Below are 27,933 nucleotides of genomic sequence, written 5' to 3'. Positions count from 1 at the left end.
TCTCTGCCATTCTTTCCACATTGGAGACGATCAATCAGCCAAAAGAGTTACGTATGTGATATAGTGTAATATTTGTCTAGTATCTAATGCTGGCCGAAAATTTATCTATGACATATCTATGAAAAACCTCATAAGCCTGACAATTCAATTTCACCTCATTACATGTTGACAGATAACACATTTGAAATAAAATAATTCTAACAATAGATACCCTTGCTATTTTCATAATTTTCATAGCATAAAATGTGCGACATGTCATACGAAAATTTTATTTACCGCCATAGTCTCTAAATGCCAATATGAATCCCAAAGTTCAAGGTTGTTCTAATTTTTTTGTTTGTCAAAATTCAAAAGTTTAAAAAGGATTGTTCATAATTTTGTATTTTTTTTAGAAACACTGAATAATCTGAGACCGCCAGTGGAAAGACTTTTCAAGAATTACCGGTATTGTAGAGACGAAGCGTCTAGATATAACGCGGAGGCGAATAATAATTTATATACGACGCCAAATCAGCGTGTAAACAGTACTTGGGATGTGAAAGATACCACTTCTTCATTGTCTGTTCTCGTGAAGCAAAGTGAGGAGAACCTGGTGAGTTACATTTTGTTACCAAAGCCTTACGGTATGTAGTCATATCCAGTTCAAGAACTATCTGGAAATTTCAGAATTACTACACAGGTTTGTTTGTAAAATATTAACAACTTCGCATCAATCAAATATATTGGACGCGCGATTCCATACAAAATCAAATCCAAACACGTCCTTGCTTTAACCTTACTTATGTAGGAGTGTATCTACCTCTTTAGTTATTTCGCATGTAGTCCTAAAGCGTGATATAATTCACTCTGATATAGATTTTAAAATATCTATGAAAAGGGTACTGTGAAATGAATCGGAAGGCACTCAGGCCGATATCAGAGTGGTTTCCATATTTTTTTTCGCTATGAGTGGGTTATCGAACGAGACGGTGATATCAATAAAATACGGGTTATCTTAATTACTTCTCTTATTATTCTTAATTTTACAATTACTAACTGAAGGAAACAATAAAGTATGGCTATAATTAATTAAGATTCAAAATAACGTCCACCAAACACGTGGATGCGTGCGCACGCCACCACGACCCAAGGATGATAATCTGCTCAAGATATTCCTACTCCCAGTGCTTGGTGTTCGTTCTACTATTGATGCTAGAAAGCGCTAAAATGGTTTTAATGACGACTATCGATTAGAGATGATGCCACGGATCCTATTTTGCGAATGCGCCGTCAAACCTTAAAGCTATGAAACAAAGTACAAATGCTTCACAGGATAATGTGAGTTACATAAGTTTGACGCTTAATGTTGCGCTCACGATTCAGCAGAGGTGCCGTAACATGATGATATCGGTGATTTTTGCCTTCCTACGACGGTGCCATTTTTTGAGTGGCTACTGTGTACGAATATATTTTTGATCGAAGACAGCAACAACAACTTTTGTTGCATGACTTTGAATAATTCGTCACATTTTACTTTCGGACAAAAATAAAACTTTCAAATAGGTTTCTCTAAATGGTGATAATTCTGTGCGGTTACAAAAAAACACTCACTACGAAAATTATTTTTATGAATGAAAGCACGCACGAGACATGGCGTTGCTAAAAATATAGATGTAAAAATTGTTAGATAGTACAACAGAAACTAAAAAGTTTGTTTAATAAATTTATCTTTTCTAGAAAGTCGCCGAGCCAAAGTTGTTGTTTATATGTCAGTAATATAAACATGCGAGGTTGTTGGTATTTTACAAATAATCCTGTGTATAATTTAAGATAATATTGCGCACAAAGTATGGCCTACATCGGCTTGTAACTATAATAATTAGTTTAAAAAAGTTCTTCAAGAGTTTAGAGCTCATACCGTAGAAATACAATAAGAACATAATATCGTAACCTTGGTTTAACAAAGCCACAAGTGATCACACGTCAAAAGTGTGTTTATCACATGAAAGTCATAAAAATAATACGAACTACATAATACAAGTTATTTTTTTATAACTCTTTTTTATAAATTTTATAACTCTCATATTTAAGCATAAAAATGTTAACCACTAATTTCGTTCGTAGAATTAAACCTATCTTCTGAAAAGTTGTCTTTTTGCAGATGTGAACTTATTACACCAAAAGGTGCGAAATGAGGATTTCGTTCAGTAGCTCAAATAACTACCCCTAACAATAAAGAGTAACATTTAATTATTAAAAGCTCCCAGTAATGCAAATAGCAGCAGTAGAGCTCCTTGTGAAAGAGTTCGTCCAGGGAAGTACTGCCACCTTACCTATTTCTGCCGCCAAGCATTAAATATTCCGTTTCGGTTTTGAAGGGTAAGGGTGCTGGTGAAATTACAGGCACATGGGATTTGTGAACTTGCGTCTCAGGGTGATAAGCGCAGTGGCAGTGCCTCTAAAATCTTTGCGATTTATAGCTCTGAGTGGCACCGCAACAATTAAGGACAGACGTGTAGCTTACCATCAGGCGCACGACTTATTCGTCGCGTCACTTGATATTATAAAAAAAATAGCTTTTGTTGGTTAAGTGGAAGAATATTCCTTAAAGGAAGCGCCATTGAAACATGATTATAACTACAACTTGTTAGTTTTGTCCTTGATGTGCTTTTTAAAAAATATATATTGCCTGCGTTTATTTTAAAAATTCACTGCTACTTTTTACACTACTCTTAGATATTTTAAACGTGTATTTTTAAAATTATCGCGTTTAAAACTGTAACGTAATGAAATGAGTATGTGTTAACGATATAAAATGCTCCTACCGTTTTCGCAGACAGTCGAAAAGTATACCGTATTGAGCTACACAAATCTCCAATTCTCAAAAGTTCCCCACTACTGTAACTCATCAATCGATGATCCAGAAGTAGAAAAACCGGTGATCAAAGTAACCGTCATACCGAACAACACTTCTGCGACTCGAAAGAAGAGAAGTTGCCCGAAAAGGATAGAAAGCTCTGTTTCTAATCAAGAGAGCTCAGTTAAATCCGAAAACGTATACATTGTTATAAAAAATAGAAAACACGAAAAAGTCTATGAAGTAAAAGGCACTGGCAGCGCCGAGTTCTCGAAGTCTAATTACAAGCGCCGATTGAAACATGAGGAGATTTCTGTGAAGCAAAACGTCCAACAATTGCTAAAATCATTGAATATGGACACAAAGAAAAAGAAAGGGAGAAGAAAGAGACTGTCCGGCGAGGACGAAGAAGAATTTGATGATGAGCAATTTGAGAAATACTCTGGCACTGGAAGATGCACGTGCTCGAGACAAATAGGCTCTTATGACATTTTTGCTAATACAATGGCACCAGCACAGATGGAACAAAGTGTCAAACGACATCTTAAATCGTTGCATGAAAAGAAAATGAGAAATTTAGAGAAAATACAACTTGTAAATGAAGAGATGCCTTCAGAAGAGGAAGCTTTTGAGAAACTTACATACGACTGCAAATGCCAGCCATTCAGTGCGGATACGGGATGCCATCCTTCTAAAAAAGGTCAAGTTAAAATAACTGGTAAACTTGGTTTGAATCATGATGATCAGTATGTGCTGCAATGCGATGCTAGTATTGACGACCAACCGTGTAAGTTCTCTATAAAAAATTATATAACTACTAAATTTATTATTGTGTATGATAATGGGATACATTTATATCTGTATTTAAATGCATCCTCTTGAATTTATATTGACAATATACAGGTATAATATTTTACAGTTGAAACTATGTATCAAACTCGTCGCATCTCTACCACACCATCTGATAGTCCTTATAGCCGGTACTGCGAGTGTCCGCAAGACAGATTAAACGAACGCTCCATTTCCAACAATTACCAACCAAAATTCAAAGCAAGGCAAAGTATTCGTGAATTTACTATTGTACTGATTACAGTTTATATTTTCTTGATAATACACACATAAATTGATAATAAACAGATAATTTTTACAGTTTAATTTTTGCAGGAATCACAAAGATTCAACTGTGCAGGTCGATTTGTGCCCTGCTACACCTGCCATTAAGTCTATTTTGTGCCCAGCAATGCAGAGCACTTCATATCGCAGGTAACAGGAAAGCTTAAAATTATGCAATAACGATAATTAATTAGTTACGTCAATGTTTAACCGAATAAAATATAATTTCAGCCAAGAAACTCAATGCAAACCTGCTAATTTTAACCAAGTTTGTTTTTCCAACATTGATAAGCTTAAAATATATGCAAATAAAGACGAAACGCTTCAGTGTGACTGTGCTAACAGTGATAATATGATATTGAAACCAGCTCAAAGGGAGGGTGACATAGGAGCATCAAATTTTACAAATCCACTCGTTATTATATCCGTATATCCCAAGCCAGAAGGAACGCACAGTCGCGAAGCAAGTCCTTCCAGGGCAACCCATAATGCAAAGCCTGCAGTTGATAAACAAACTGCTAGACGTGGGAATCCTTTGAAACCTAAGACAGAAAAAAAGGCTATAAAGAGAAATGATAGATCTCCAACAAAACCTGAAGTAATTACAGGTACTGCACTTAAAACAGTGAAATCACCGATCAGAAATCCAGTTAAAATACAAAAAGTTGCAGCTAAAACTGAAAGAAGTGAAAATGTTGTATCTAAATCTGAAAAGGTTCGACCTAGAAGTCGCTCATCGTCGCCGCCTTCTAGTCCAACCAGACAAAAAGTTGACACCAAATTCGTGGAAAATAAAACTATAAAAATTAAAAAAGAAGTTAACAGAGTCAAGAGTCCTGACAGAAATGCTAATTCACAGTTTGGTAAAGCTACTCAACAAAAAGTTATAACGCAACAAGCAGAGATGGGTAGCACATCAAAACAAATTAAAATGTCACATCAGAGGGATACAAAATTTTCGTCTGAGGGTACCAAGGCTAAGCATCCTACGTATAAAAAACTCACACTAGATACGTCAGATGAATCGTTACAAGAGCTGACAGATATACCGAAGTCGTCTAAGGGCGTGAATACAGAAGTCACTTTATCAAAGAAAGCAATAGTAGATTCTTTTAAACGCGCTTGTGAATGTGTGATCGACGGACGATCAACTTGGGATGGACATGCAAGTCAGAAACACCAAAGCGAGTGGGCTGAAGGCATCACTAATGCATCCAACGTTGCTGTAAGCATAGACGGTGAGAATGAACTTTACGACGGGCTATTTCGTAACAGCACTCGCGTTTCTGATGTACAGGTTCGACATATTGATACGGACCTATCTTTAAAGAATCTTTTATACAATACTGATGAAGGGACACCTAGGAAGAGATCAGACTCTTACGCTTATAATACACTTAACGTGAGTTTATTTTATATTAATTATACGTGAGAAATACTTCAGGGTTGCAAATGTTACAGGGGGTTATTTTGTTTTCAGCAATCAAACCACGCTGAGATCCCACGTGTTTCTGGATTAGTTGTACGAGATAGCATTGAGCTTTTTCACAGGTAGAATTTTTGTTCTTTTTTTACTAGCCTATTTAGATATTTAGAATTGATATATTTATGAGATTGTACATTTACGGTACAAAGAAAAAATCATCGTCAAGTATCCACAATGACAATTTCGTGAATAATTGTACTTGAATGCAGTGTGTACACACATTTTTGAAGCAGGTAGCAGTATAAACTTTCCAAGTTGTCCCTTAATCTTTTAAGTTATTTTATGTTTTATTTATTTTTTCTTAACGTCTTGTATGCTTAGACTAGATAATGTTTCCAGAAGGACAGACGAAAGTGACTCTGAATTGGTGGTAACAGAACAAATGTCAGTAACTGCTCACGATGTTTTTAGTAAAGGAATTAATAAATCTTCGGGTGAGTTTGAAAAAAATATGATATTGTGCTATTTTCGAAAGTTTTACGGAAGTTTCGATCGTATCGTTTATGATTATTATTTAAAATTACGAATTGTATTAAAGAAAGAATTCGACCTGCAAACAAAGGAACTGAATTTTGCCCATCTACAGGTTGTCTTGAATTTTAACCGCTGACCTTTTAGTGCAACAATTTGCCAAAGTTAAAACAAACAAATTGTTCTATGTTGGAAAATTTAAAATTTATGTCATTCTTATATACAGCACTTTTTTTAACGCCGTACGAGAAAAATCGTTCTTTTTAATTAGAAGAACGTGTTAACAAATTTTATTAAAACTAAACCTCAATACGAATTTTGTGAAATAATCAATGGATATGTATTGATCAATTCAAATCACGATATGAACATAATTATACTTGCAAGTTGCTAAAACAATGTCGTGACACAAAAGTCCGCGTTGAGGCAGACCGCTTTAAATTGAATGAGCCAAAAAATTTAATGCACCTGATAGAAAACTCACTTTGACGAAGGCTTACAATTGAGTCCATAATCTACACTTGACGCAACTACATACACATCCCTTTTTTATAAATACACATTGTACGTTACGTACTTTCAATTAAGCTTGTCCAACTATGAGGTAGAAGGATGTAAGCAACCGAAAACGGATTAATGGGTCTGGTGACTCTTGGTGGTTAGGCTCGGCGCCCATTGGTGAGGCAAGGGATCCGTTGGCATTCCTACTTGCAAGCGCATTCTGATGGCAATTATGCCGCGGTATCCTTAGGCATGCCGAATACCGTCGCGACATCGTGCTCGTGCCTAGCTTTTCATAAGTTAGCTTCAGATAAGTTGTACAACTTCTCATCTTGCTGAAGAAGAACAGAACCATCTCCCAAGAAGGAGAAGATTTTGGGTGAATAACCTTCAGAAACCTGTCGAAGCATCCCGAAGCCGTCGCGTTTCGGAGGCTGCCGGCTAGGCTTCTCTAAGCTCACTGCAGATTTGTTTTGGTAGCTACTACCATTGCCACTATCAACTATAATGTCTTAACATTAAGGTATATTACTGTTAATCACCTAAAAATTCCCTACCGTGCCGTCCCGTCAGTGGGCACTGGGCCTTAAGCTGGTTAGGAAAACAAAACATGTTCATGCAATAAAAAAATGAAAAAGTCGTTATATGCATTCTGGTCGCAACGCCTGTCCGAGCCGAGCGGAAGAGAAACGCTCAACGTCTTTTTCACTCTTAAGGTCATGCCACACAGACCCGGTACAACTGGAAAAGCGGTCTGGGGCCGGACTAGCGGACCGCGTACCAGGGGTTACCACTAGCAGTTGTACGCGTAGTTCGCGGCGAGACAACGGCGCGAAGGCAGACAGTGTGATACCAAAAACAGCCAATTTTCATTTTATACTTAGATTTTAAAGAAAGCATCATATCGTTGTCGGATAGTGTTTAAGAAAAAAATCTGCTTTTATAGCATTACAGAAACAACGCGAAATAAATTTCGGTTGAATTAATATTGACAATTAATAAAAACACATTCAAGAGTTGTAGGTAAAACAAAACAACGCACAATTCTGCTAAAGCTCCGCTCCCAGACCGCGCCCCGCCGCTGCCGCTCTGTGTGGACGGTTGCATAGAATTCAATGGATCCCAACTTCCGCTCCGTGTTGGCCCCGGACCCGGCCCGCTCCTCACCCGCCAGTTGGTCATAGCGTTCGGCCCCAACCGCATAAGGACTCAAACATTACATAAATTCCTGGCCCGAAGCGTGGCCAGATAATTATTGCATGGTTGGAAGCTTTATCAGACCGGCTCAAGTCGATTCTGCGTTAATATGTGTGGTGACTTCTTTAACCTCACCGAAACATACTTTCCTTAAGAACGAATGCGCATATCTTCAAAATTGTATATCCCTAATTTTATATAACGCATTTTTCATGACTTAAATTTTATTACATTTCAGTAACTCCTTCCAAGCATTACATAGGAGATTCCTGCCCTGTTACCTATCCAATCGAAAGGGACAGAGAGATTAGAGAACTGCTCGGCATAGAGAGGTCTAAAGTTCCTACGGTATCTCCTATGTCTTCAGTAGAAGGCAGTCTTCCCAGCCGTATACCGACACCCGTAGGGACTTCAAGTAATACGCCTGCTATAACTCCTGTGGAAACACCTTCCACGTCTGCTCCAACTTACAAGGAGGTACGTCACTCTAGTACAATCATCAAATACCAAATGGTCCTAGGACTCTACTATGAGCACTTATAGCAATCCTGATTAAGAGTCGACACATAAAACTACGATGCGACGTTGCATCGCAGAAATCTACGAGCTCGCACGACGCATCGCAAGAATTTTCGAATTGCTCCGCATCGCGCATTTCTGCGATGTTAATCTTTTTTGTGTTCTTTTCCTATACTTTCTTTATCAATAACAGAACTGGAACACTGTTTTTACGATCCGTGACGCTACGTATTTTTAACCGACTTCAAAAAATGAATAGGTTCTCAATTTGACTGCATTTTTTTTTGTATGTATGTTACCCGATAACTTCGGTATTTGTGAACCGATTTTCATGATTCATTTTTTGTTGGAAAGAGGGTACCTCCATAGTGGTCCCATATAATTTTGAAGAAAATCATCCACCTCTAAGTGGCTGTTCACGCATGAAAATTCATTTTTATAAATAGCGCCTAAATTTTAGTATAAGGAGCAATTATTTTCTTTAATTCAAGGCGTTTTTCTCTCAATATACTTTGAGTAGTGAGAACCAATTTTTATTATCTCCTGTGTCAAGTCCCATATAGTGGCGAACTAGGGGTTGAATCCGGGTTTGCGCACTTTCCGGTCAACCGATTTCAATAAAACTTGGTAATTATATGTAATTCCACGTACTTTTGAGGTCGGTTTTTTTAGTACTCTATACTAAGATTATAAAAATATATTCAGTATGGTTACAATCGTCGAATCGGTACGATCGTCGAAGGAATGGTTGCCCGAACCGTGGCAATCAGATGCGTCGCCGCACGAAATCGCATCGCTGCAATTCGCGTCACATATTTCTGCGTTGCGAAATATTTCGCATATTTCGCACCGCACCGATTCATAGTTTTGTGTTTCATCCCTATTTAAAAATAATGGTACACTTAGCTAGATTAAAGTCAATTTTCACAAAACTTTTTTCATGCCATTCGATCCCGTTTCGTGTAAGGACTAAAATTGTGGTAATTAATTAATCTCAATTTTGTAGTGACCAGTTTTTTTATAGCAGTAGAATTCCTTGTGAAAGCGATTTCCAGGGAACCAAGCAGTAATGTGAGCATTACTGTGTTTCGGTTTTGAAGGGTAAGGGTGAAATTACGGGCACTTAAAATTTTTCATATTACGTCTCAGGTCCACAGGCGCAGTGGCAGTGACCCTCAGAACTTTGCGATTTAAAGCACTGAGCGACAATGCAGCAGTTATAGACAGGCGTGACGCTCACCAACGGGCACACGACTTGTTCCTCCCGTCACTTGGTATTCATTCATTCATTCATTCACAAAAAAAAACAAATAGACTTGAATTAAGTGTATTGAATGTCAGGATGTTTCACCAGCATGATATTAAATTATTTTTGTGAAATTACTCCATTAGTTTGTTATTTTTATTAACACAAAGATCAAACACTTAGAAAAAATTCCTTCGATCCGGCTGGATTCGAAGTAACGTTTTCTAGCAAAACGTGCCAGACGCTATGCCAACTAAGCCACTTTACGAACCAGCGTATCACACGAATTTTTCTATGTGCTTGTTGCAGATCTTCTTTTTTAATGACTTTTTTGCCGTCGCGCCATCTGTGAGAAATCGCGTAATGTAAGAGGGCGCTATGACATATATATATATATATATATACTCTATTTTTGCGTTTGCCTTTTTACAGAAGAAACATCTCCATCGATCGACACTTAATTATTTCAACTAGACTATCACGGTGACTCGAAGGTTTCACTGTGGGCGCAAGAAGCTTCGGGTACGATTCCCGGCAGAATCAGTTTAGGAACTGAACTTTTCTATACGTATTCGGGGTAATGCGTGACCCGGGCCCAAGCCCAGAGGCCCACTCGCGATCTGCGAACTGCGTCTTTTCCGAGTCCAGGCGTATAATATTGCGGTTGGGCTACCCGGTCGGATCAATTCCGACTTGAATTAAAATCAGGGCCCCGGAATGAATTCCGTTGCGCTGATGCAGTACAGGCAATTCTCTAGTTTGAGACCTAATTGGTATAGTTATCTGGTACAGTCAAGAGCACATCAAGCTTGACAGTATGTACTTTGGACCGTTCTTATCGTAAGGGGCATAGAGTTGGATTTAAGTCTTGAGTGTCAAGCTTGACGTGCTCTTGACCCTGTACATTATTAATTGTTTAAATAACATGTCAGGGCATTTCTCCAATAAAGTTCTCTGACTTCAGTGGTCGATTTTTTTTTAATTTTAAGAAAAACATTGAGCGGTAATAGAACTCAAACTTACATAAGATTCCGTTAATTGGGGAACTAGATTCTTAACAGTTGTTGACATATTTGATCTACCGCATTCAGCCGCCACCGAAATCAGGATAATTTAAACAAGAGGCATAATTTGGTATAAAATATTATGAAAAGTCAATAAACACGTTCAATAATCTACATTAAATATTTACTCATATGACAAACTATTAAATCAAGCTTTAAAAACTAAAGGGTCGTTTTCAGATAACCTCCAAAAATGTATCCCTTTCAATAAATTTTGTGTTATTACATGAATGCTGAGCATTATTTATTTAATATGATTGCTTGCTTACTTAGTCTGTGTTACACATAAAACGACTACTTTACTACGTCACAGTAATAAATATAAAAATTAAAAAAGTGGGCAATTTCTCATTCCTGGGAGCCGGTTCCACTTCGCCCTAATTTTAAGAAAAGAACATAAAAATTAAACACTCGTGGAAATCGCAATATATCCCATCGAGGATAAACTCTAATAACTTACACATCGAATACATATCGTAACTTTCCAATTTATTATAAACAAACATGCTTTCTTGGGAATACAAAATGTGTTTCAATTTTTCTTATCATTAGTGTCAATTCAACTGAAAGCCTCTCAATAACAAAAGTCCATACCGCATCACCTTCACCCTTCGCACACGTGAGAAGGGGCTCCTGTCGGATTGGAGTGTACACAGAGAAGTAACCTGTGCATCTCCGTTTTAGCAAAAAATCGACTTAAATACCAATTTCAGCGCTAGTAACTAAATCGTTCTCATTCATGTAAAGCAATCTAAGTAAATACTAAATTTAACAAACTTTATTGTTACTGAACTGCGTTGGTGGTTGAACGGTTACCATGCCGGACTGCCACGCAGAGGTCCCAGGTTCGATTCCCGGGCCGTGAGAAATATTTGTATGGTCTACATTTATTTATCTCGTGAGTTTGGGTGTAATTTGTGGTTGTCTATGGGTCGTATTCTAGAACTCTACTCAATGCTCAAGTCAGGATTTGAGCAGACTTGAGTATGATTTCAAGCACTGGAAATACGACCCTAATGGCAAGGACTTGAGTATGATTTTCAGTGCTCACTGCAATACTCAAATCCTGACTTGAGTATTGAATAGAGTTCTGGAATACGACCCTATGTGTGTGTCCATGGCACCCGCGACACAGGGTTTCCCTAGTGCTGGGCTATGTTGAGTGTGTACGTTATTATTATTATTGTACATCAATTAGATAAAGGGAACTTTAAAATCTTATGCACTTTTATAAAGGCCCAGCATATTTTACACACTTGACAATTAAAAATGTATCCAAATATCATTATTGTCGCTCTCATTCTTTTTTACTTTTAAGTCAAATAGTTACATTTACATGAACAAAATACTTATTTAGATTTATTTATTTATTACATATACATAGATAGATAGACGGTCTTACACGGATGACAAGGATTTTGATACAAGAAGTTATATTAAAATATTTTTTTTCTTACTTATTTTTTTGTTACATGTTAAAGGTTCTTTTGTGAACGATAAAATGTGTGTTGTAACAATAATTTCTCATTACTGTGCCGTCTTTCTTTCTCATTTATGTTTATGAGAAAATCATTCGGGTGACCTAAAATATCGTTTTTTGTTGTATTTAACTTAAATATTTCTGTGAGTTTATAATTATTGACATTGCTTGAATTTATTTGTACGTTTAAGACCTTAAAACCAAAAGAAAAAAGGGTTTTACAAAAAAGTCACTCAAAAAGTGCCATTGAAATTGGGAAAGTGAAATTCACCCTAAAATTTATATAAAAAGCGATCAGAACTAATTTCACCTTATGACTAATGCTAAAAATCATATTACTGCAAATCATTCAATCGCACAAAGTACTTTCGTATCTCTTTATTAAAAAAAATTTTTAGAACGTAATCGGTAGCTACAAAAAAAAAAACAATATTTTGGAGCTTTCGCGATTAATATCTTTCATTACTTTTTACACATGACGAGGTAATTCATGCAACTTCTTTCCTTGAGCTTTTTCTTCGCATACCTCTATCTTTCTTTAAAACTTCATATATAATTTGATCGGTTTTTATATGGTTTTTATCTCTGCTTTTCTAGCACGTTCCTTTATCTTCTTGATTTCCAATTTTTCTCCTCTGTTTTGATTTTTCTTGTTCATTTTCAGCGGAAAGCATTTTCATAATTTTAAATTACTACTTGTAATATAAAACTGTGAAAACCAATAATATTAACTAAATATGTATAAGGAAAAACGTAAAAAAAAAATCTTGCTTTTCGAAGAAAATATGGCCTCGATGGCATTTTACTGCGACTTCGGTGGAAGCTTTTTTGAATTCGGTAGCATAAAATCCACCGAATCCAAGGCCACGAGATTCAGAATATATATATGTTTTTGATATTACTCGTAAACGACAATACTTATAAAACCATTATTTGTTTTTATATTTTAGTCGTTACAATACATATTATAAAAAATTACAAATAAAATATGTAAATTTAGTTTTTCAAATATCATATGCACCGAATTAAACAATCAACCTGGACCAAATCCACCGCATTACGTATTTACACGCAAAAAGTCCTGAAATCAGCAACATCAGCTGTGCTGATGCTGTAGTCGAGGTCTTGCGTTTGGGTATGGAGTTATTACATACCATACTCCGATGTACCCAATGGACCCCAAGCTCGTCCATGGTTTAACGCTCTCCGCAGTCGTCAAGCACAAAAGCAGTCCGCGTACCAAGCATGGGCAGGTGCTCGACTGCGCAAAGCTCCGAGTACGCGGAATCTGAAGAAAGCTTTTAATATAGCCGCCAAGAAGTGCCAAAACGTAGGGCCAAGTTCGACCACGTGCGTCGCATAGGGGCCAAGCTTGCCTCTTATCCAGCAGGTAGCAAATCCTTTTGGTCCCTGGCCAAAGCGGTCCAAAGTAACTTTTGTCACCCATCTTTGCCACCTCTGCTGAGGCCGGATGGTACGCTGGCTCATACTGCAGAAAAGAAGGCGAATCTCTGCCTCACTCTTTGCAGAGAGTTCGCGTCTGGATGCCGCAGAGAACGTACCACCTACCTTACCTCAGGCTGGCTGCGCTATGGCGCCAGTTCGCATACGCCAAAAAGAGGTACTTAGAACTCTGCGGAACCTTGACGTGAGTAAAGTTAGCGGGCCAGATGGAATTCCAGCGGTAGTCCTACGTAACTGTGCGCCTGAGTTGTCTCCTGTTCTCACGCGCCTGTATCGCCTCTCACTTGAGACTGTTGTAGTTCCCAGGTCGTGGAAGCTTGCAAACGTGCAACCTGTGCCCAAAAAGGGAAGCAGAGCTGACCCTGTCGACTATAGACCTATATCAGTCACTTCCATACTCTGCAAGACTATGGAACGTGCACTCAACAACCGTCTCCTGTCATACCTTGAAGACAATGACCTCCTCAGTGATCGCCAGTATGGATTCCGACGAGGGCGATCTACCGGCGATCTTCTTGTGTATGCTTGTCACATATGGAGCGAGGCTATAGAAAAGCAAAGCGAAGCACTTGCAGTGTCTTTGGACATTTCTAAAGCCTTTGACAGGGTCTGGCACGCAAGCCTTTTAAGCAAGCTTCCATGTTATGGGCTTCCCACTGACCTTTTTTGCAATTGGATCTCAGATTTCTTGAGTGAACGTTCCATTCGAGTGGTCTTAGAAGGCTACTCTTCCGAACATACGGCGATAGATAGTTCCTGAGTGTTCCGTACTGTCTGCAACTCTCTTTCTGTTGCATATCAATGATATGTTAATTCCAGGTACCTATACATACCTTTGCGTATGCTGATGACAGCACAGTTGTAGATAGGTACTTGACCAATGCAAAGGTCAGAGGAGAGTCGTTTAGATTTGACGCTCAAGGCAGTCTCCGATTGGAGTGATGCCAATCTTGTCAAATTTAACGCTACCAAAACGCAGGCGTGTCTATTCTCCACTAAACGGAGTCCCTTTGAGCTGACTCCGACTTTTCGTGATATATCCATACCAATAGCCGACCGTCTCCAGCTAATTGGAATGGACCTGTCGTCCAATCTGAACTTCGGCAGATACATTGAATCCATGGCCAAAAATGCAGCCAAGAAGCTTGGCATCCTTTCCAGGGTGAGGCATTACTTCACACCGGGACAGTTGCTTCAGCCTTATAGCTGACTAGCAATTAGTAGTGTTACATGAACGTTATAATTTGGACCTTTTCAAGGCGAGAGTGAATAATCGACCTCATCGTCACTTTCCATCAGGTGAAGTGAGATGGAGGTCAAATACACATTTATATTAGAATTTAAAAAAAACACAGGAATCTTGGTATTATGATAAAACTATTGTCTAGTTTATTGTGAAATTCAGATTATAAGTACTGTCATCTAATTTATTATACGTGAACTAAAGTCTAATATTGATATACGGCTTAAATTTTGAGAAAAATGACACTTTGTGTGGGATTCTGCATTCGGGACACGCCACCATTGTTAGGTTTTAGGTATTTCGGATTTTTTTCATCAGATCCCAAATGTTTATTGGGAAGATTTTGTGCTCTCCAGTTAGCTTTCGACCTATATTATACACTCTCTTTTTTGTAGATTTTTGTTTTGACAAATAAGTGGAGTTTAGTACATGGACACAGAAAAATGTGGCTTTGAAGAAATGCCCGCCTACATCTTAACTCTTTCACTGCTGTGACATTTTTTTTATTTTTCCCTGTTTTGTAGGCTGCAAATATCTCATATTATTGAATAAAATCTTTTTCTATCTAATTAACGTTAGACAATATTTTTTTATTGCAATTATTCCTACATCAATGAAAAATAGTGCTTTCAAAATCATAAAAATTACGGAAACTGAATTAGTCCTTTATAAAATTCATAATAAAAATATAATATGAAATGTAAGATAAAAATTAAATTATAAATATATATTATAATTATTATATATTAAATCATTATATTTGTATAGAAAATTTGTAATGTTGGAAATTTGTTTTACAAATCAATAACTTTTTGATTATTTTTTATGATACCAAATTATTAAAAAAAGATCGACCTCGAAAATTTGTGGAATTCCATGTATTTGCAAAATTTTTTTTGAAAATGGGTGAAATATAATAAACCAGATTCATCCCCAAATATAGCAAATTATTAGGGGATAAATCCGGTGGAACATTTTAGATTTCCATTAGAGGTGGAATGTTATCTTCAAATTTGAATGATACCACTACTGAGGTGGGTACCTTCTTTCCAACAAAAAAAGAATAATACAAATCGGTTCACATTTATGACGGAGCAGACGAAGTAATCGCGTTCCACACGTATAAAAACTTACTTACGTTTTTTACGTAACTTATTTGTTTAATATTTTAATGTTATTTTTATTACTTAGGTTCTTCAATGGTTTCCAGCAGGCCTTCAATACAGCTCCTGTGACAAACGGTTATTTTTTTAAGTTTAATTTTTTCTTCGTTTCCTTTTTTAAATTTTACTTTTAATTTGACGAAGCCGTCGATCATATAACCAGAAATATACTCGATGGGCGAAGTAAACTGTTCATAAGAGTATTTCAATTATACCCTCATCTTTTTAAAACTTTTTTTATTATTGTGTTGTCTAAAAATACAGTTTTGTCTTAGAACAATACGTAACCTTGGTGTAATAAAGCAACATGTGACCGTACATCAAAAGTACTTTTATCACATCAAACTCACAAAAACAGTGCGAACTACATGAAACAATTTATGTATAAATGTGAAATTTTATACATATTCTATTTAAATGTAAAAAGTTATCGACTAAATGCAATCTTTCAATCTTTACTGAAAAGTTGTTACTTTGCAGATATGGTTTTATTATACCAAGGTTGCGAATGGTAGTTATATGGGAGGTTTGAAATAGTATGGATAAGTATGTGACGAAAGTAATATTTTCAGGCCGAAACATGCTCATGCAAGTGTTCGAGAGATCGCTGGGATAGCTCCAAAGTATGATATCATGTGTCGTATTTGTAACAAAGTGAATTCCACCAAAAATTGTAAACACGAAAAGGCAAAATGCCACTACGAGGTCTATCAAACCAATGTATATACCAAACAAACATATCGGCCTTTTGAAGTATATCCTTTAAAAACATGCAATCTACATTCCTTCTGTTGCTGTCCTGATAGCGCAGTGCAATTATCCAGAAAAACAGTTGATGGTAATATAAACCATCCGAATGATTTTCCTAGCAGAGAACGTAAAAAAAGTTGTGATCCTGTGGCGCCTGAGGCGCTTATAGAACATATACCGCCTGAGAAGCTTCTGCGCAAAAAGCGCCCAGATTTGACTAGGCCACGCTGTTGTGACAAAAAAGAATGTAAGAAAAGTTCTAGCGATTGTTCTGATTTCTCTACGAATTCATCAAATACTCGTCTTCTTAAAAAGAAAATGAAGAGGGACAAAAAGGAGAAGAAGGAAAAACAGAAAGAGGAGAAAAAGCAACGAAAAGCAATTAAGGATTTAAAGAGACGGAAAAAAAAATCTAAATGTAAATGTATCGCAAAACTTAAAAAGGTCAACGACAAATGCTGTTCGACATCTTTACATCAGATCTATAATCCACGATTGCTTAAATGTCAAGGAACTACCACTACCCCAATAGTTCCAAAACCAAAAGAAGATCATAACTTACGAACATTACAAAAAACAAAATCGCCACCACCAAAAAAATATGACTACCGAAAACAAAAAAACACTTGTGATAAGTTTCAGTGTTGCACCTGCGATAAACCGATTATCCCAAAACATTTCCCATTAGCGAAGGAAGCTGAAATGGATTGTGTTGAGGAACCTATACAAGAAAAAGAAGAAGAACAATGTATTGTCGACCAAGGCGAAAGTACAACTACCGAGAACAAAGAAGAATATAAAATTATTGATTTCCCAAGACAAAGCGCAAATGTCGAGCACCAGGTAGAAAATAAACCTGAAGAAAGGAAGGTTAGTAAGCTGAAGGATATATGCTGTTCGACACCTCCAGATCCGAACTATAATCTAAAATTAATTCCATGTCAAGGAAGTAGTACTAACCCAATAGTTACCAAAAGAGTTGCTAATGTGAAAACTGTACCAAGATTACAATCAAGATCATCAAAAAAATATCGAGACATCGAATTAAAAAACGCTAGCGATAACATTTGTTCTTGCACCCGCAAGAGGCCGATCATCCAGAATGAGTTGGCATTGAATGAGGAGCTTACAATAAATTGCGTTAAGGAACCTGTACAAGAAAAAGAAGAGCAATGTATTTACTACCAAAGAGAACGTACAATTTCCGAGTGCCAAGAAGAGAATAAACCGGATGAAAACAAATTTAGTAAGCACAACGATGAATCCTATTCTGTACCTGCAGATCTGATCTATAATCCAAGATTATTTAAATATCACGGATATGCTACTAACACAATAGTTCCAAAAACAGTACCAAGATTGCAATCAAGATTATCAAATAAATATGGGGACCGAAATTTGAAAAACACTAGTGATAAGGTTAGTTGTTGCACCTGCAACAAACCCATCATCCAGAATCAGGTGTCATTGATTAAGGCAACCGAAATAAATCACGTTGAAGAACATGTACAAGAAAAACTTGAAGAAAATAAATTTAGAAAGTTTAATGATAAATCCGTTTGGACATCTACAGACCTGATCAATGATCCAAAATCACTTAAACATCAAGGAATTACTACTAATATAATATTTCCACAAAGAGTTTCTTCAGTGAAAACTGTACGAAAGTTAAAATCAAAACCATCAAAAAGAATTGGAGCCAGTAATCTGAAAAACACTTGCGACAAGGTTACTTGTTGCACCTGTAAGAAACTCAACATTCGCAATCAGTTTGCATTGCCTGAGGAGCACGAAATGAATCGCGTTGAGGAACCTGTACAAAAAGAAGACGAATCGATTGATCATCAAACAGAACGTACAATTTTCAAGAACAATGAAATAAATGGATCTGTTGATTACCCAAGACAAAGTAAACATTACGAGCGTCAAGAAGAAAATGAGCCTGAAATTTTCGAGAACAAAGGAAAAAATAGAAGTGTCGATTACCCAAGACGAAGTATACATTACGAGCGTCAAGAAGAAAATGGCCCTGAAGTTTCCGAGAACAAAGAAAGAAATAAAAGTATCGATCACCCAAGACGAAGTAAACATTACGAGCGTCAAGAAGAAAATGGCCCTGAAGTTTTCGAGAACAAAGAAAAAAATAGAAGTGTCGATTACCCAAGACGAAGTAAACATTACGAGCGTCAAGAAGAAAATGGCCTTGAAGTTTCCGAGAACAAAGAAAGAAATAAAAGTATCGATCACCCAAGACGAAGTAAACATTACGAGCGTCAAGAAGAAAATGAGCCTAACATTGTCGAGAACAAAGAAGGAAATAGAAGTGCCGATTACCCAAGACGAAGTAAGCATTACGAGCCTCAGGAAGAAAATGGTCTTGAAATTTTCGAGAACAAAGAAAGAAATAGAAGTATCGATTACCCAAGACGAATTAAACATTACGAGCGTCAGGAAGGAAATAAGCTTGAAGAAAATAAGCCTAAAGGAAATGAACATGAACAAAACTCTTTTCCAAGACAAAGTACAGTTTTCGAGAGCGAAGATGATAAACATCATGGACAACAATCTGTGGATGAAGCGCAGCCTAACTACCAACAGTTAATTTTGAATAGAAATATAAACATATACCTACAAATTGAAAAGTTTCATAAACAAAAACCTATACTACTATCGAAAAAACAATATGAAAAAGTGAAAAAAGTATTAGATGTTAAAGTTACCCATTCGAGGATATGGAAAGGCAGACATGCTCATCACTGCTGTTCTTGTTCTGTAGGAGAGATAAGGAAAAAAGATGGTGAAAATGAGTTTAATAACCCTATGCATGCTAATGTATGCACTCTCAACAGAGCGGAACAAGCAAGTCAGAAAACTTCTTGGCTTATGACAAAAAACGAAACTGCTCAAAAGGTGTGCAAAATGACTACAGAACAAATGGAATCTGCTGCTGAATCTCCAAAACAGTCATTGATACAACAAATTTACCAAGACGCTGACCCCGGAACTATAAGGAATAAGATAAAGGAATTAACAAGTATCAAACAAAATACAAAGAAAACAGTACCGGAACCAAGGAGGGACACACAAAATGTCATTAACTGTGTTAAAGAAGGAGGAAAAAACAACAATTCATATAATTTAAAGTGTGCGCAATGTGGACGGAAAAATGTACAAGTTTCAAATGTTTCAAGTTTTAAGAAAAACGAATTGAAAGAACGTTACGAGGCCCCACGATACTATATAGATAATGACAAGTTTTGCAATATTTGTAGAATGGTTCACGGTCTAGAAGGGGAAACCATATATCCAATACAAAAGCTGAAATCTAGTACAAGACGAGCAGCTTCTTCTGCTGAGATCTATTACGCTAACATTAACACAGAAAAACGCGTAACATTTTCTTCATCGTATCTTGATGGTAACGTCGTGAGACAAGCTTCCAGTCACCTTTTGTTAAGGAAACACAGCTCAAATAGCCTCTATACACTTTTTAAAGGTAGGTGGCACAAAAACGAGCATATAATAATAATTTTAATTAATAGACAAAAACTTGTGTAATTCTCAATATTAACATTTCAGGATGTCGTCGGAAATGTCCAACTCCCAATCTGGGGACATCGATCGACTCTTTATCATCTGAAAACGTGACCTGGAAGGCTTATAAAGTAAACCCAGTAGAAGTGAAGAATCGTAAGCCATTCCTTAAGAGGTTGATGTCATGCTTGATAATGCGATCGAAGACTTCTGATGTAAGATTTGGCCGGCTAATACCAAAAGTTGCGAGCATGAACAGTTCTATTGATTCGTATCACATCAATACGTCTCTTAATGTAAGTTTGTAATAATACAATTCTTTCTGATTTTTTTTATGGCGCTCCACTTTATGTAGAAAAACATGAATTGTACGACCTGCAGTATTTTAAATAAATATGAAATAACAACATAAGGTAACGATATGCAACAATTTTGGGAAAAGAAATTTGGGGGGTTGAATATATAATAGTAGGGAAATTAATTTCTACCCGGACAGTCTTGCGTTCATATAAAATTCGAAGCGTCGCCGTCCGAGGTTATGCTTTTATTGCGTGTCTTATTCCAGAGTCATCACCATCGTCGAGTTTTTGAAATTTGATTAGTCACACAAAAAATCGCCATTTGGTCGGTTCTAGTCGCAAAAAACTAAATTTAGTCGCTCCGCCGTTAAAAAGTTATAAGGGTGTTTTACTGTCCACGCTGGAATAAGCTTATTCCAGCGGCACCATTTCTCAATATCGAGAACCACTACACGTGACTTAGATCTCATTACACTAAAAAAGTTGTGATTTGCGGGTTCTAGTCGTAAAAAACTAGATTTAGTCGTTACGCAGCTTTGAAGTTATTAAGGTGTTTTACTGTCGTGTCTGGAATAAGCTTCTTCCAGTGGCACCATTTTTCAATCTTGAGAACTACAGCTTATAGTTTGATCTGATTGCACCCAGAAAAAGTCGTGAATTAGTCGGTTCTAGTCGCGAAATGTTAGTATTAGTCGCTCACTTGCGTCAGTAATTAATATCATTCTTCTTTTTATTTAAGAGCTAGGCTCTTGCCGGTGGAATAATCGCCAATCATCTCTGTTTAGCGCTTTAGCCTTGATTTCCTGATACGACACGATATTTACTTTTTTCCTTCATCTGATCTAAATAACTTCATGTCTGTTTTCCCCTGCCTCTCTTTCCTTCGATCTTCCCTTCTATTATGTTTCTAAGAAAACTGTCGTGACGCATCAGATGACCAAACATTTTCGCCCTTCGGTTCTCAATTGTCTGCTTCTCCTTTCATTCACCGTTCTTAACACCTCCTCATTGGCTTTTCTTTCCGTCCAACTGATTCCCTCCATTGTTCTCCAGCACCACATTTCAAATGCCTCCAATCGTTATCTGTCTCTGAGTCATTATCCACGTCTCAATATATCATGACAATCGATAAATCCTAATGACGTTAAGGAAAAGTAACTATATATTTTAAGCTAAATTGCTTGTATTAAAAGCTAAACTTTATTAATATCTACAAATACCATCTATTTAAAACAAACAAACAAATGCTTGTATATTATGCAAAATTTGTACATGCATGAGCTGAGTGACTAAAATAAGTATAACCTTGAAATAATAAATCGATTGTATTTTTAAACAAATCAGCGACTAATTGTAACATTTCGCGACTAGAACCGACTAATTCACGTCTTTTTCTGGGTGCAATGAGATCTAAGCTGTCGTTTTGTCATTGAGAGATAGATACATATCATGTAAAACAGTCACTGGTAGGCGCTATCCTGAATGGTTTTCCCCTTCTCTAAAAAAGGCGCTTTGAGGGCATGAGGAGGAAAAGTGCAAATATTTGAGGACGTTAAGAAATTATGGTAGCAGTGCTGGTGAGCAATCTTAAATATTCTGCAGCAGTGCTGGTGAGCAACCTCAATTATTTCAAAAGCCTCTAAAGCTCTCGGGTTTATGATGCGTAATTCCAGAGATAAGACATTAAACATTTTATATTGCTTATTTGTCCGCAGCTACCTGGAATACGCATCGGAGGTCTGAAGCCCCCAATACCTTACCCACATATCGCGTATTGCAAATGTGCAAAGAAGATTTATTAAGTTTTTATGTTTTCGAAATAGGGAGCGATACGAGTCAAACCGGTATCTTGATATATGTAAGAAAGATCATCTTTTGCCACTATACATATATGCAACGTCAGATAGCAGACCTAGCATTTTTGCGAAAAATTGCGTCTGGTGCCGTGGCTCCACGGAACTCGTGTCCAAGATTTCTCTTAGAGCTCCTACAAAGACCCTTAGGTTTAATTCACTTTTGTGCGTACCTCTGGCCTCTTCGAATTTTCGGCAGAATGTATATCTCTTGCGTGCGCGTAATAGCTTCAATGTGTTATCCAAGCAGGCTAATATTGACCTTTTTAATACTAGTGTTACATCGGTGAAGCGTCACATTAGTAGTTCGTTTTTTGGCGTGTAGATATTTACTAAGTGCTGCGAAAATGTCATTACTAGTTAGTAACTAACTATATAGTTATAATTTAAGGCTCATTAACGTCACGTGGGTCTATCTGTGAGGATGTATAATTTGATCTCCATTATTATTTCAGTTTCTACCCTGTAAGATAGCCGTTGGTCTTTGTTAAAATATCAATTTGTTAAAATAACTTAAAATAAGTTAGGAGCTGCGGTTTCCGAGCGAGTTTAAAAAATGGTGCCGCTAGAATAATTTTATACCAACGTAAGGCGTAACGAATAAATCAGTTTTTTACGACTAGAACCGACTATATTACGACTGTTTTTAGTGTAATCAGATCTAAGCTAGGTGTTGTGGTTCTCGATATTGAGAAATGGTGCCGCTGGAATAAGCTTATTCCATTGTGGACAGTAAACCGGCGGACCGACTAAATCTAGTTTTTTGCGACTAGAACCGACTAAATGGCGACTTTATATTTGATTAACAAAATTTCAAAACTCGACCATGGTCACGCTAGAACGAGGCACGCATTTTTATTAAAATTGAGGGTGAAAGTAATTCTATAACCAATAATATAAATTTCATTGATTTTGGTCCTACTTTTTTAGCAAAACGTGTTTCTTACGCTAAATTAAAATTTCTTTTAGAAGTTTATTGTTCGGAAGTAGTGTTAATTTCATAGGATTGTAGCTGAATAAGCTCTTGTTCGTTAAATATGTTTAATTTTGTCGAAATATTTTTCAGTAAATACTTAACTTCAAAGCAGCTTAGTTAATATTACAGTCGGCTACAGTTTCAGCCACAGACCTAATAAATATTAGTAATTAATAGACTGGTTAGTGGGCGGGACACGCTTTACCTGGCTTCTGACAGCTTATGAGCAGACGCTCCCTATGAGTATCAACAGCGCGTCAGTTGTCGTTCAAATATACAAGAAGATTATTTTGTGAAAAAAATTGAAATATGCCGTTACATCTTGTCGCGTAAGAAGCAAAGTTTAAAAGATACACCGAGAGTGATTACATTTCATGGGTATGTACTGAAACTCTGTATTTCCTAATATTTTGAACAATACAATATTAATATTTCGAAACAAGAATATCTTGTGGCAACCCAGTAATAACAATATACGTTGTTGCTAGCCATCGCCACCATCAAAAGAACAATTCGAATGACGCTCAATGAATTGCTTGCACTAACGACGCACTCCACTTGGTATTGGGTCCGGGTGTTGTAATTAAATTATCGATAAGTATAAATTCTGTATTTACAAACCCGGTTTTGGTTTAGTTAAACAGGAAATATGGATAGGAGAGATACAGTATCGATAATTTTACCATGCACGTAAGCTCGTGGAGTATCAAATAAAGACTTTATAAGAATAGACATTTTCCTTCCCCTCGTATACATGATTCCTATCTCATTACTTGCTTATTATGCGTCACCTTCATCCGCTTGAGTTCTTAGTTTTATAGTTTTTAGTTTCCCGTCGGATCCTTTTTAATGGAGAAATGGGCTGAAGCAACAGGCAGAAAAAGCTGGGTACCTACATAATGTTGCACCATTTGCTGTAGGTATTTTACGACAGTATCAGATTATATATCTATGAATAACAAGAGAAAAATTCTAAAAGCAGAGGCAATTCCCATGCAAGAAATTGTGTTAATCATGTAATATATGACATGAAACAGAGTCGACTTCGCAATTTATGGACCACATCTAAATGTGAAAACATGTCTGAAGCATTGTTAGTTATTTGACGTCAAGCTTTCTTGAAATTATTGATTCACTTCTTCGCCTTCGGAAATAACTATCTTCATTTTCTTGACAAGCTGGTCGACGCTGTAAGTGTTGTGATGTTCAGTCAATTCAGAAAAAGGTAACTGTAGAACAAATATACCTCATATATTTCAGAGAGAATAAAGACTTTTTATGACGACTTTGTTTTAATATTCAACCCTTTCAGTGATTGGATAGACTTGAAATTTGATATGTAGGTAAATTAATCGTATTTAATTTACACATCAGATTTCAAATAACAGTTAACCATGCATACTATTCCCATAAAAAAGCGAGCTCTAAAGCTAATGAGATACTATTCTCACAAAAAAGGAAGCTTTTAAAGACGTGAGACTGACAATATCTGGGCCTAAAGCATTTTAATTCACAACGACTGATATTTTGCAGAAAGCCAAAATTTTTTGTAATGTTTTTGCTGTTTATTGTATTTTTTGAATAGATTTACTATGTTATTCTTCTGATCTTTAACCTGTTCTTCTATAGTTTCCTATTGGTACTTATTTGAGAGACAATAAGAGCTAAATGTAAATTAGCAATTAATAATTAAGTAAAACTATCATGTGATAATTACGATACATTTGTGTCGTAACGTAACTCGTAATAATTGGCAAGAAATCGCATAATACAAGGCGTCGCATAATACTAACCCCATCAAGATTGAGAGGTCGCACCTAACAGCAAAGAGCGTACAGAACTCTGCTGATACATCAGATGACTCTTACGTACTATTGGATACCAACACATCAGGCGAGTCGTTCTCCACCCCCATACAACTGCCAAGGAGTGTAGATGAGACTACTTATTTATTTATTTATGTATCTATTCACGAAAAACCAACAGCTTCAAACATAATTAGAAACTTACAACCACTTACACGTTTCCACCTGAAGGATGAAGATGAATCAGACACAAGCATTAAGCATTATAAACAATAAACAGTGAATGTATTACCTACATGCACTTACACACAGATAATAATCCAATACCTCGCCAATAATCACAAATCACTCAACAACATACCTAAAATAGAATAAGTCTGCGCTTTAGCTCATCAACATTGATAGTTTTAATTAATTCTTAATAACTTACAAACTTACCTTTAGCTCTTGTCTTCTCAAATAAGTACCAATTGGAAACTATAGAAGAACAGGTTAAAAAATATCAGAAGATAAATTAATTCAAACAAACACGATAAACAGCAAAAACATTAGAATTTTTTTTTTGCTTTCTACAAAAATGTTAAAAGGTAAAGAAAAAGAAAATGGTAGGGCGCACCATAAGTTTCCGGAATGAATAAAAAATATATACTATAAATGGTCAGAAATGAATTTATTGTTTATCAAAATGTTCTCCGTTAGTGTTAATGCACTTTTTCATACGAATGAACGAATTTTGAAAACATACCACTCCTCCGAGACAATCTCTGAAACATATTTTTCATACTCTTCGACAGCCTCTTCAGGTGATGAACTCGTTGACCGCGTAACTGGTTCTTAAGTTTTGGAAATAAATAAGTCACAAGGTGCCAGGTCGAGACTGTACGCGGGATGGCTCATAAGGTCAACGTTGTTCACCTTCAAAAATTCATTTGTCTGTCTGGCCGTGTGAGAACTGGCATTATCGTGATGCAAGATGATACGGCGTTTACGGTTATTTTTACGGAGTTTGTCAATAACTTCCGGCATACAAATGTACCAATCACTATTCACGGTACAACAATTCTCCAAAGCGACAGTAGCCACGTGTCACTTTTATTTTAAAAAAAGCAATCATCCGCTTAGAGGCACTTTGCACGCGCGCCACTTTAGTTGGTTTCGGCTCATCTTGAAAGACCCATACGATCTAATGCTGCTTTGTTTTGGGATCGTAACTATAAATCCATGTTTCGTCACCTGTTACTATGTCTCACAACAAATTTGACGCCCCTTCGTTGAATCTGGTAAGCAAATGGCATTGCACCAAGTGACGCGATCCGTTTTTTGAGCCTCAGACAAATTGTGTGAGATACATTAAGGGCACAGCTTTGCACACCCAAATGTTTGTGTAGTATTGATTGTATTTGACTCAAGCCTATGCATAAAGATGCCCGAATCTCATGGTATGTCACATATGGTATGTATGTTTTGGCCGGTATTTTTTGATCATATCGGCGCACAGCATCGATGTTTTAGTTGTTCACAGCAGTGGACGGGCGATCACCACGAAATTCGTCACTGAGATTCACACGACTGCGTTTGAATTCTGCAAACCAGCTGTAAACAGTCGTCTTACATGGTGCTTCGTCGCCAAAAGCAGTTTAAAGCCGAACGAAGCTCCGCCGAGCTGTTTCACAAATTACACTTAAAGTCGTAGAGAATCATACTACTCAAATTTTCACGAGTTAAATCCCATCGTGATGTAGACAACCAATTTCTGAAATGACGCCACAATGTGAAAACAAGTGGCAGTAAGATGAAACAAACTGTATTCTACAGCCAGAGTTCCATTTTCAAATATTGTAGTTACTTTTTAAATATTGTTTATGTAAGTGGCCAGTTCCGGAAACTCATAGGGCGCCCTATGTAAAACCTTCTTGGATTCAAATCAATTTCTATTATTTTAGCAAAACTTTTTTACTATTGTTTAATTTCGTTTGATAATTTATAATCAATCAAAATTATATTATCTTAGTCCTAATGTAAGATTACATTTTCAAATTTTTAATGTCGCTGACGTCATTTCCACTCTTTTTTTTACTTCCGTGGTTCCAGCAAAATATCGTTTGTATATTAGAACCTTTAAGCTCAGACCACACAAAGGCGGTACAGCGGGAAAAGCGGTCCAGGAGTAGACCTGCGTACCGGAGCGCTCGCGGTGTAATAGCGCCTCGGCGCCGCCTCTGTATGGCCAGACCATTACCATGAAATCAATCCCGTCTAAGGGAGTTTCGTAGTTTGTTTGGTAGTCAGGGACCTAATTGGTTTGATTATTATTTTCAGGGCATCGATCTAAGTTCCTCGATTTACGACACCTCGGCATCGTACTTCACTAATCACACTATTTTGCCTATAAGCGGATTTAAAATGAAAAGAGGAGGATTCTTAAGTTCAGTTAAAGGATTCCTTTCCAATAATCGCAAAACTTGAATCGTTGACTTCTTCATTTGGGGTATTGGGTATAGTTTTAAAGGAAAATTACCTTCTGGCCCGGGCTACAGGGTTACAGTATGTCATTAGACATTACAACAAAAAAATTTGTTGTTCTATTTTCAAATTGCTTACGTCTCGATCAAAATTACAAATGGAAAAATATCTATATCCGTCCGTTTTTCTCTTAGTTTGAAAAGAGGGAAAGATGGGCAAAAAATAGACTGTCGTAGTTGAACAGTTGGGCTACGGCGTGGTTCTACAGGCGTTTTCGCACGTATTTGTATCTTTGTTGTTTTCATCGTATCATGTTCCACAGTGTGTCGCATCTCTTGTGACCATGACTAAGAATTAGTGTATTATTTTAATACATTCAGTTCTAATGTGTGTTGTACATTGTGAAGATTTTTATTGTTTTATATTTTTCTTGTGATTATTTCGCGTTTTATTTTTAAAATTGTGATTTC

The 27,933-nt window shown here is 36.7% G+C and overlaps 1 protein-coding gene across 1 annotated transcript; it reads left to right on the top strand.

Annotated features, from left to right (window-relative positions):
• The first annotated feature begins 226 nt into the window (after positions 1–226).
• On the top strand, positions 227–27,933 carry LOC113225905. The gene is made up of 13 exons (XM_026458371.1): positions 227–318; positions 393–592; positions 2,816–3,623; positions 3,756–3,891; positions 4,001–4,099; positions 4,181–5,351; positions 5,430–5,500; positions 5,775–5,869; positions 7,843–8,081; positions 15,812–15,861; positions 16,356–20,029; positions 20,113–20,363; positions 27,320–27,933. The coding sequence occupies exons 1-13, from the start codon at positions 300–302 to the stop codon at positions 27,464–27,466; spliced, it is 6,960 nt and encodes a 2,319-aa protein (XP_026314156.1). The 5' UTR covers positions 227–299; the 3' UTR covers positions 27,467–27,933.

Source organism: Hyposmocoma kahamanoa, unplaced genomic scaffold (genome assembly GCF_003589595.1).
Source record: "Hyposmocoma kahamanoa isolate Upper Pololo Valley unplaced genomic scaffold, ASM358959v1 180, whole genome shotgun sequence".
Taxonomy (NCBI): Eukaryota; Metazoa; Arthropoda; class Insecta; order Lepidoptera; family Cosmopterigidae; genus Hyposmocoma; species Hyposmocoma kahamanoa.
Note: the sequence above shows the minus strand (reverse complement) of the source record. Positions and strands in the feature narration are given on the sequence as shown.